The sequence below is a fragment of the Narcine bancroftii genome, chromosome 2 (genome assembly GCF_036971445.1).
Source record: "Narcine bancroftii isolate sNarBan1 chromosome 2, sNarBan1.hap1, whole genome shotgun sequence".
Classification (NCBI taxonomy): Eukaryota; Metazoa; Chordata; class Chondrichthyes; order Torpediniformes; family Narcinidae; genus Narcine; species Narcine bancroftii.
Window position 1 is genome coordinate 65,643,253 of NC_091470.1, and position 12,162 is coordinate 65,655,414.

The 12,162-nt window shown below is 35.7% G+C and overlaps 1 protein-coding gene across 4 annotated transcripts in view; it reads right to left on the bottom strand.

Annotated features, from left to right (window-relative positions):
* The window catches only part of kiaa0586 (KIAA0586 ortholog), a 427,045-nt gene that overhangs the window by 373,351 nt on the left and 41,532 nt on the right, over positions 1–12,162 (bottom strand). For all 4 annotated transcript variants that reach the window (XM_069916886.1, XM_069916884.1, XM_069916883.1 and 1 more), the window contains one exon: positions 7,117–7,237. In XM_069916886.1, coding sequence (XP_069772987.1) covers positions 7,117–7,237 — 121 coding nt within the window. The remainder of the gene's footprint in view (positions 1–7,116; positions 7,238–12,162) is intronic.

Genomic DNA, 12,162 nt, shown 5'->3' on the forward strand with positions numbered 1-12,162 from the left:
GGCCCAAGTCATATTAGAATATTAAAAACTGCGCAGCAATTGGCTGATTTGCTCTTAAGGTTGTAGGTTTATTTATTTAAAAAAAATCTTCCTGATATTGCCTCTCTCCTTTTTATTTTCAGATTCTCAGGAGCTCAGGATTGTGGGGCGAGGGGAAGTTGCAATGAAAGCTGGTTAGAACATGTAAAAATAAAAACACTTGAAATACTAGTTCAAAAGTGAAAGAGGATAGAGGCGGGGTAATTTGAACTAATATATGTATAAAATAATGGAATAGGTAAAAAAAACGTCTGACAGTCTGAATAAGACTCAGAACTTCAATTTCACTGGTTATTTGGTAGTAATAATAATGCAACCATCCTTAAAATTCAATTAATTTGAATGGGTGTATTCTGACATATTTTTGCATGTTTGGCATACAATTAGTATAACTCAACCCCCTTTATGTTTGAATCTGGAAACTCTCAGCAAGAGTGAAGTCTGTATGGCAAATTTTGATGTGGTTAACTGCAACAGTTAACTGAATAAAAATCAAATGAAATCAGAATGTTGGTAGTAGTACAATCCAATTCATAGTCACACATCGGATTTTATACAAAATAAATATTACACAAAAGATTCCTCTCCTCTGGTTCTTTGCACACAACTTAAGCTTTTAATAATGCTGAAATCAGAAAAGGACAAATATCTGAAATTGATTCTCCTGGTTTCCATCACAAAATATTTTCACAATGTTTCACAGAATTAATAAAGATCATATGCCAGTCATACATTAAGTTCACACAAGGCTGGCATAACCCACAACAACAAATTCACCCTGATACTACACACTATTCACTCTAGTATTTTCTTCACCAAAGAATGTCTTTATTTTATATGGACATATTACTCAGTCTCTTAAAAAAAACCCTAATTTCCAGGTGATAACATCTATTCTGCATTTAAACTTTCCCTATAGGATGAGAAAGTGTTTTGCAAATACCGCTGACAGTGAAAAAAGATCACATGAATGAGCAGCTGAAAACTCCACGCTGATCAAGAACACTATGACTCTGTGTTATTCAATTCAACCCCAACAGATAGCCTTGGAGCCTGATAGTCACATTCCAATCTTAAAAGACCTAAACACATGAGATCACAAAGCAGAAACTGCACTTGAGAGAGAGAAGCACACAGGGATATTACCTGGCCCGCTGCTTGTGAAAAACACAAAAAGATGCAGGGTGAAATTTTACTACACATCATAGGTAATCTGGGAAATGCTGGATGAGAAACTATTTGGGGCACTATCATGAAACCTCCTTGGGATAATAGGTGTGAATCTATGGGAAAGCAATGGGATAAAACCACACAATGGTCGCAAATAGCAGTCATGGCAGAATAATCAAGAAAGATAGCTGCTTTGGAGATCGTCTTGTCAGACATAATTAGCTATTTGGATCATGTAAATTCAGCAGTCTAAATGAATAACAATTTTAAGAAAGAATTTTAGTGTTGTATCCTCCACAACAGAATGTATCAAGGTCAACTAAAGAACCCCTAAAATATGCAAAATCGACTACACTTCACTAAAACTTTTGTGGTATCTATAATGAGAAAATGAAGCAATATTTTGTCACTCAAACTTTGTCAATGATTTAATGTGGCACAAATGAATATTTACAGATAAGGAGGGAGTTGAACATATTTGCTACTATCAGTCCAAAGGAATAAAATAGTATAGCGTAGTCCAAATGCACAAAAATACCTTTTCTCTGCCACAATGTTTTAACCCCAGCATAAGGGCACTCAGTATTAGTGCGAATTTTCTATTAAAGGAATTTTAATTAATGTACAGTGGCTTCCATAATGTTTGGAACATTATTTGCTCCTGTGCTCCAAAGTTTTACATTTGTATCAAACAATTCACATGTGATTACAGTGCACAATCCAGATTTCATTCAAGGGTATTTGTGTATAGTCCCCTCATTTCAGGGTGCCTTAATATTTGGGATATAGCAATGGTATTTATTTTAAAGTCATGAATATCCCTTGCAAGCAATGACTGAAGTCTGTGATTCATAGACTCATCAGTTGCTAAGTATTTTTTCTGGTGATGCTTTGCCAGGCCTCTACTGCAGCCATCTTCAGCTCCTGCTTGTTTTAGGGGCTTGTCCAATTAAATTTTCTCTTCAGTATATGGAAGGCATACTCAGTTGGATTTACATTGGGAGACTGACTTGGCCATTCATTAATTTTCCAGTTTTTAAGCTTTGAAAAACTTCTTAGTTACTTTAGCAGTATGTTTGGGATCATTGTCTGGCTGTGGGATGAAGCACCGTCCAATGAGTTTGGAGGCATTTGCTTGAACTTGAGATAAGATACACCTCAGAATTCATTTTGCTACTGCCATCAGCAGTTATATCATCAATGAAGATAATTGTGCCAGTACCTGCAGCAGCCATTCATGCCTTGGCCATAATGCCCCACTGCTATGTTTCAGATGAGGTGGTATAATTTGGATCTTGGGGAGTTCCTTTACGCCTTCACACTTTGTCTTATAATCATTGATACAGGTTAATATTGATCTCAACTGTCCAAAATACATTTTTTCCAGAATTCTGCAGGCTCTTTTAAATACTTCTTGGCAAACTATAACCTGGCCATCCTGTTTCTGTTTGCATCTTTCACTGTTGCTTCTGTATTTCTGTTCATGAAATCTTATGTGGACAGTAGTCATTGGCACGTCCGCACCAGTACACTCTTTCTTCTTAATGAGAGTTCGAAAAAGTTGATTTTGGTAATCCTAAGGTTTGGGTGATGTCTCTTATTTTTTTTAATTCTTACTTTTCAGCCTTATAATGGATTATTTGACATTCATTGGCACAACACTGGTCCACTTGTTGAAAAATGGCAGCTATAACTCTAAAGGAGATCAAAAGCTAAGAAGCAAGTCAAGCTCTCTTATACCTGCACCAATAAAGTAATTAAACATACCTGAGTAATTACAAACACTTTTGAAGACAAATCTCGCAAACATTATGGTGTCCTGAAATGGGGCAACTATGTATAAAAAGTGCTTTAATTTCTACATAGTCAAACCAAAATGTAAACAAATACATTTGAATAAAATCTGGAATGTGCACTTTAATCACATGTGAATTGTTTGATTACAAATGTAAAACTGGTGCACAGTGGGAAATAAAGGAAAAAAATGTCTTTGTCCCAACCATTATGTACATTAATATTAAGTAATGGGTCATTTTAATGATGTTCATCCCATCTTAATCTTAATACATATTTTTACCAACTTTCCTCCTCAATTGTCACTTCAATTCTTTACCCCCTCCCATTTGGATCTCCTGCACTATTTTTAAAAAATCCCAAGTGAGCTTGAGGAATAAAACCTCAATTTTCATCTGGGAAAGTTGCAATATTCCTGTCTCAATTTATTGAATTTAACAACTTCAAATAACTGTAATTTAGGTTCTTAATCCAAAATGGTGCCTCAGATTTCTCTCATCAGCAACACAGCCTGACCAGCTAGTTTTTTTTTCATATACACAGCCTTTCATTTTGTAGCTTTTACATGTCCCTTTGTTTTTGTTTTATCCAATTTTTTTTAAAGTAATCTATTAATCATATGGCTATACCAACAATCTACTGCCAGTGATCCTGGCATCATTTTATCAAAGATAGTTCTTTGTTCTATTCTTACCTCCCTCAACCTCATTACAACCAAAATGAACCTGTTTTTCACTTTCTGATTGTGGTGAAAGATTAGCTCCATTTTGCTCTCCATTGATGTTGCTTGACCCGTGAATGATTCCGACACTTGCTGGTTTTTACTTCTTCATCAATATGATTGGGTTTGAATATCGGTTCCCAAGGTGAAAGGATATTTAGTTAAATTCATTTCCTGCAATACTATATGCCTAAAAACAGGCACAAAGTCCTTTCTAATAGAATGAAAACAATAATTGTATTTGCATACAAAAAAAACATCAATTTCAAAACACAAGTTGCCTGGAAGCTGTTTAATTTATGCAACAGACCACACACAATGAAATCTTTTCACTTTAAATGGCTTTTGTTTTTCCCTAAATATAAACCTTCAAAAATCAAATAAGTCCTCAATACTGTAAAGATAATTAAATTATTTGTACCTAAATACATGAAGGCTAAAATGTTCAATCTCTGCAAATTCAAATTGCCAAAACAAATCTGAAGTTCCAGCTCAAATAATTAGTAAAGAAAAGACTAAAACAAACTCCTTGAAGAAATACCCTGAAAAAGGACCCAGGCCCAAAACATTGATTATATATCTTTTCTTCCTATGGATGCTGCGTGACCTGGTGAGTTCTTCCAGTATTTTTCTGTTTTTAAAACAAACTCGATTTGGCTTCTCAAACATTTATGATATTCTAAACTTAAAGCAATCAACACTTGTTATAATCTCAAAATATTTATAAGAAACCCATGAGAAACAAGCTCGCTAGCTGAAGAGGTAAACTAGAAGGTGGTTTACCAATGCATTTTAAAATGCATATTATAGACAAGTAAGGAGAGTACATCATGCAGTGAATATTCAATACAATATACAAAAACCGTTGGACAAAAAGAAAATCAGCATTTTAAAAATTACGAATGTGTCAATGAAAGTCATTGCAAATATTTTTGCAATAAAACTGCGTTTGATTGACTTCATGAGGATATTGAAGAAAGTTAATGAGGGTTTTGTTTATATAGACTTCCAAAAGGGATTTAATAAAATAAAACTAATGGGATTAGAGAATCAGAAATCAAAGTGTGATGGCTGAATCGTTGTTTCTACATAGAGAAAATTTAGTAGTGTTACCCAAGAATGGGCATGAGAATCATTGCTCTTTTGGTGTATACTAATAACATGAAATTGGGTATATAGGGCACCATTTCAAATTTACCAATGATTTTAAAGTCAGAAATGTAGTGAAAAGGGCATTGTAACAGACCAGGAAGATTCAGATTGATAAGTGAAATAGGTAGGCACATGGCAGATAAAATTTAACATAGCAATGTGATCCAATATATGATCCAACAAGGAGGAATGTAAACTAAATGTTCTAATCTTCAGGGAGGGTGCAGGAACAAAGTAAAATTCTTTGCAGGTGGCAACATATGTTGAGAAGACCATTAAAGTACATTAATTTTTTACTTTACTTTAAAAGCATCTACTGAAAATAGTAACACTAAAATTTCATGTTAATCCTTAGCCAAATTATTATGTGCACCATTAGGCACTACCTACTGAAGAGTATCAAGGCCTTGGAAAATATGTGAAAGGCATTTATAACAATCACGACAGGGTGGAGGACTTCAGTTTATAGAAGTTAGAAAGATGTTCTCCTTGAAAATTTGTTCATAAGTTTAAGCATGTTTTTAAAAATATATTTTTGTTAAAGAAATTAGGAAAAACTGCCCCAGTGGCAACAAAGTCATTTACCCGAGGACACAGATTTATGATGATAGGCAAAAAATTTGAAGCAACATTGCAAAAATATTTTTATGTAACAAGAGTCCATCTGGAATGCATGACTCAAATGGGTAAAGACAACAGATTCAAAAGTAACTTTCAAAATGAAATTGGATAAGTACTAGAATGAAAAGAAACTAAAGCCAAAATATTCATCTCTCTGGTGTACACAAGGCCAGATTCAGGATATAGGACCAACTGAACAGTGTTTTCAAGTGCTCCTCACATTCACTGTACTGAATGGCTAATTCTTGGGCGGTATAATACCTTGGTAACACTGAATATTCTTTCTGTCTTTGGAATTTCCAGTCACAAGAATTAGAAAAAAAACAGGCTACATTGCACAACAATATTTTGGTGATTTCTTTGCAAGAGATGAATGCATCTTTGAACTGAATTGAGAGTACAAATTTAGGTATTTAAAATAAAGTACTAGTTTTATATATTTTATAATGAATGAAGCAAAATTTCATAATTAAAAAAATTTTAAAAAACATAATCAGCATTAAATTTTGAAGAATGAAGTCATAAAAATATTCACAATTAATAAACTTTGCCGTAGGAATATATTAAAAAAAACAAGGAAGTACTCTTTAATGGTGAAGCACAAATCACCAAACATTCTGGCACAGATAATAGAGTTGGCTTTAATAGAAGCCTTTCTTTGCATTTCGTGCCAAGCATAATTTTCCCAAACTCCTTCCAGCTGCATAAACAACAATTTTGAATCCATTTGTACCAGAAACTGGTAAGTAGCAGAAAGGGGTTGAAAAACCATGCATATTTCTTTCGATAACTTTTTTCTCTAATAATGAATCCATTATTGCTTCCAGCTCATGTCAATTGTCCGCAAAAAAAAAAGTCTTTACAGTACACAAAGCAAAAGATTAAAGAGAAGCAATGTTCATCTCTCTGGTGTATTCAATTTTTAAACTGTATGCAAAAAGGAAAGCAAATTTAACAATGAATACCACTGTCGAAATATCTATTTTGGAAAATTGAAGTGATATATCAATACAATTGAATAATGTAAAAATCAAAATTACAAACCAAAACTGAGAGATTACTTATTTTATTTTAAAATTATGTTTGTTACCATAATTCAAACTGCACAAATAGCAATGGAAATAGAAAATGTCAGTTTGTACAATCAGCTTCATGGGTTAATTTTTAGCTTCCGCTAAGTACATGGAAAATAGCCAAATGAAGAATGATGGGAAATGAAAGCTTGCCAAGTACAAACTGCCAGTATTAAGCAAGCTTGACAGCTATGCTTCTTATAAACTTGGCAGCAGTTCAAAGTGCTTTTTCAATTGAAATGCTGGAACCTTGCCACGTGCATACAGATTTGCTTTGCCTTCTCTCATAAGGAAATGATAAATGCCGTTATGGTAACCATAGAAACAGAAGGATATCAGAATGGCCTTGTGATCTAGTCTCCTATCTTGGCTCGAAGAGCAAAATAAAGCATTGAGCTCACTTTCATTATATATTTGCACAACACATATTTAACACTGGAAAGCCTGAAAGCCAAAGAATTTATAGTGTTACAGCTGTTTCAGTTAATTCCTATTAAGGAAGAAAACATTGCTGAGAGCGTGCAGCTAACAGTCTTTTTTTTTTACCTGCACCTTTCTGGATTTCTTCCGGCAGTCGTCATGGCAACATTGCTCTTCTCTACAACATGCGTGTCACTTGTTGGAGTTTCCTGATCATTTAGACTGTCTTCCAAACAATTCCCATTTCCTGCAATGGTAGCAAGAAAAACAAAGTTTCTGTCACCTGCAAAATTTGCTGAAGTAAACAAATAATTGTCTGCTCTATCAATCTAGGTCATGGCACTAAAGGAACCTCAAATGGAGAACAAAACTCCAAAAGTCTGCTCAAGTTACGAGCATTAAGCACATTACCGTAATTTAAAAAAGGCAAACAAGATTGCTACAGTTATATTGAAGCTTATGTGAGTGTTCATGCAAAGTCACACAGAAACTATCTCCAATCAGTGCAAAATGAGCATTAAAAGAATCACAAATGATCCATTATTTTAAATTTCACTTTTTAAAAGTACTGTCAAAAAAACAACGCATGGCCAGCAATATAACTTCCTGATGTTAGCTCGCGGGATCAAAGCACCACCATTCCTGCCAGCTTGCAAAACACAGGTATTTCCTTTGAAAAGAATGCTAACCTTTGGAAAAATATTTTGTTTAAGCAACAATATACCAGAATTTAAAAAGTGGACAGACATGGCAAATTATATTTCACCTCTGGGTGGCAGTGCAAGGACAGTAAAATACTGCTGAATGTTACAACAGTGGGTTACATGAAATAAAATATTGATTTGTATAAATAAAAACAAGGTTGGAGGAGAAAAGAATTAGAACAATGAGCCTGGAGTAAATGACTCCAACTATTGTAAATCCCAGAATTGATCTCAGATTGGCAAAACTAATAAAACAAATTAGCAATCCTGACCACAGCCTCAATGCCCTGACCCCAACCACCCCATAAGCATCTCAAGGCTTATCAAATGCCATCTACCAAACTGTTTATCCTCACAGAATTACCACCTGTCAACAAAGCACAGAATTAGGCAATTCAGCCCATCGAGTCTGTTCTGCCTTTCAAATCATGGTAGTAGAGTGATAATAGAGTGAGGTAGATTACCGTAGATTAAAAGGTGATTTAGGAAGGCTGGAGGTGTGGGCTCAGAAATGGCTGATGGAATTTAATACAGATAAATGTGAGGTGCTGCATTTTGGAAAGGCAAATTTAAATCGGTCATATACATTGAATGGTAGACAATTGAGGAGTGCAGAGCAACAAAGGGATTTAGGAGTTATGGTAAATAGTACCCTCAAGGCTGATACTCAGGTAGATGGTGTGGTGAAGAAGGCATTTGGAATGTTGGCCTTCATAAATCGGAGTATTGAATTCAAGAGTAGGGAGGTTATGATGAAATTGTACAAGGCATTGGTGAGGCCAAATTTGGAGTACTGTGTACAGTTTTGGTCACCAAATTATAGGAAAGATATAAACAAAATAGAGAGAGTGCAGAGAAGGTTCACGAGAATGTTGACAGGATTTCAGGGTCTGAGTTACAGGGAAAGGTTGTGCAGACTGGGGCTTTTTTCTCTGGAGCGTAGAAGATTGAGAGGGGACTTGATAGAGGTGTTTAAGATTTTAAAAGGGACAGACAGAGTAAATGTGGATAGCCTTTTTCAATTAAGAAAGGGGGAGATTCAAACTAGAGGACATGGTTTAAGATTGAAGGGGGAAAATTATAAGGGGAACATGAGGGGAAATTTCTTTACGCAGAGGGTGGTGGGGATGTGGAATGAGCTTCCGGCAGACGTGGTCGAGGCGGGATCATTGGTTACACTTAAGGAAAGACTGGATCGTTACATGGATAAGAGGGGACTAGAGGGGTATGGACTGGGTGCTGGTCAGTGGGACTAGGAGGGTGGGGATTTGCTACGGCATGGACTAGTAGGGCCAAACTGGCCTGTTCTGTGCTGTAAGTGGTTATATGGTTATATGGTTAAACCTTTGATGGCCTTACTAATCAAGAACCTGTCAACTAATGAATTCAGCAGATTCAGCAGCCTCTGACTGAAAACTTCTCACCTCTGTTCGAAAAAATTATCCATTTTATTCTGAAGCTGTAATTTCTGATCCTAGTCTCTCTCACAACTAGAAGTAGCTCCATTTCCATTTTGTCCATCCCTTTCAAAATATTCAGAATATTAAAGAGAATTCCACCACCCCCCTCCCCCCCCAATCCTTTTAAACTCCAGTAGGTTCAGGTGCAGAGCCATCAAAAGCTCTTCATAATCACCTCAGCCCTGCAATCATTCTCATAAACCTCCTCTGGACCTTTTACAAAGCCAGCATATCCTTTCTCAGATACGGGGCCCTAACTGTTCACAATACAAATGCAGTCTGATCAACACCTTGTAAAGCCTCAGAATTACACCTTTGATCTTCTATTCCAGTCCACTTGAAATGAATGCCAACAATGCATTTCCTTTCCTGACTCAACTTGCAACTTAACCTTTGAGGAATCCTGCGGTCAGATTCCTAAGTCCCTTTGGACCGCCACTTTTTGAATTCTCTCCCCATTTAGAAAATCGTCTTTTTTTAAATTCCTTCCACCAAAGTGCATGTCCATCTGCCACTTCTTTGCCCATCCTCCCAAGTCTCCTCGAATATTCCCTATTTCCGCAATATTACCCACCCTCCGCTCAACTTCATATTACCTGCAAATTCAGCCACAAAACTATCAATTCTGTCATCTAAATCATTCATATACAGCAAGAACACCACTAGATACCAGCAGCCAGCCAGAAAAGACCCTTATTCCCACTCTTTGTCTTATGCCAGTCAACTAATATTCTATCCATGCTCATTCCTTTCCTGCAACATCATGTTGTTATTTCCTCAAAGAATTCCAACAGATTCCAACTGAAGTCAGGCAAGATCTCCTCTGAAGGAAATTGAGTCTTTTGATTTCACTCAAATTGAGATTATGCATTTAAACAGTCAAGCCGAGTTCTGCAGCAAAGTTCCATTTATCCCACATTCAGTGAATCAATAATTTTGTTTAGTCTGATAATACATTCACATAGAAGACATCAATGTTTATAACAGCAGTTCTGACACTATCCAAAAAATTGGACACTGCAGGTGCTAGCTTCCTCATTAGCTGTTCAAATAAAATCAGGTCTTATTGTTCTCATGCTTCAGTTTAAAGGTAGATTTCTTGACACAAATCCGTCCTTTCACACTGGCAACCCACTAAATAGGCGAGGAAACAACCCATGTTGCAATACACAATTTAATAAGACATACACGCGCAACGTATAAAAGACCATGGGAAAATCTATTGCAGTGGGCTTCAAAACTGTTCAAACTTAGGAAAACCCCACAGACCAGCTTGTTATTATTCCCTAAAAAATAGAGTATAACAACGATTACATAGCATTTACCTTGTATTAGGTATTATAAGTTATCATGAGATGATTTAAAGCACAGGTAAGTGCTGACGGCCCAACCTGCCGCCCTGTGACAGCTCCACTGGCCGCCTTGTGAAATATAACTTCATTGGTATTAAAACTATCAGACTGATGCATGCACACAGGTGCTGACGTCACTAATGATACCCGGTTGAACGGGTTGCCCATTCACAATAGAGCCAAGTCAACTTGGCTGGGCTCTGATACAACCTCCTGGGTTGGGAGTATTCAGACCGGCAGGTGACCCGCTAAATACCCACTAAATTGCCTGGTTCAACCACATTAAGTGGCAGTCACTATTTGTTTCCTTTATAGGATCTTCCTACATGGGCACACACCAGTCACTAAAATAATCATGAAGTTCTCTGAGACAGATGAAATATGTAACATTTTATTGATTATAGTCATCTGATGCATATTCTTCGCACAAGAACAAAAGAATCAGAACTAAAGTATGTTACTTTGTCTCTCAATTTCACATTATTCAAGAAACACAAACCACAATTATGCAGTAGAAAACAACCAATGGTGGGCAAAAAAACCCATACCAATACAAAGGAAAGGATATTTAGCCTTTCACAAACTAAAAAAAAACTTCAGCTTTTAGATTTATTTTTCCCTTCTTGACATTTACTCAGGAATCTTTGGGCCAAATGATTAAAATTATTCTTTTCTTTTGCAATAATCACATTATTCGATTTACGAGTACCAACCCTCTTATCAATCATGTTGAGAGAAAAAAATGGTTGCTACAAATGTAGATCAGGCACAAAATGTTTCATGGCACATAAATTGAGAATATTCATACCTGTAGACAAAGGCATTAATAGCAATTAGGGACTGGATTACTGCTTACAAGAAGCCAAGATAACATAAATGAAAGTAAATCTTGAATAGTAGGCAGTACTACAAGAGCAAAGTAGTGCAAATTGAGGCTCTCCCGTCAAGATAGCACTTAGTTTTTGATGGCTCTAGTACAAGGAAATGAGAATAAGCTTTAAGGAAGAGTTTTCTTTGGGTTATAGTCAGCAATTTAAAAAAAACAAAGAAAACTGCGCCATCTGCTGGAATATATCTGCAGCTACAATGAAATATATTCTGTGACATTGATTGTTTTAGTCAAAAGTGTTGTTGCATTAAGGGGTTCCACCAAGGATTGCCCTCTCTTTTTTATCCACTAAATTTCCAGCAAAGAATGTTTTAGAATTAAATGGCTATTTGCGATTGGCAGCATTTCCCCCTCCCATCCTGAGAGTTTTTGATTCTTTCTATGATGTTCTTTCAATGGTCCTCATCGTTAAGTTACAGGTAGCCTCCCTAGATTTTTCTTGCAGCTTTCTGAAATTTTTAAAGTAATTTAAGGTTTAGTTTTCAAAAACAATTATAGTTGTTGTTGTTAATCTATCAGAAACTCACCAATATTTATTTTTAAAAGTAATAACTATGTTGTATATGGGCCACATTACAGTGATTACATTTCAGAAATATTTCATTTGTCTGAATCAGAACAATTTACAACTAAAGAATGTGAAAGGTGGTGAGCAAATACAAATCTTTCTTTAACTTCAAATGAGAAACATCTTGGTTAGTGAATTTTATTTATTATTAAGAAACCCAATCAAGTGCAATTTGAAATGGCTTCTTAGAAAATTACAG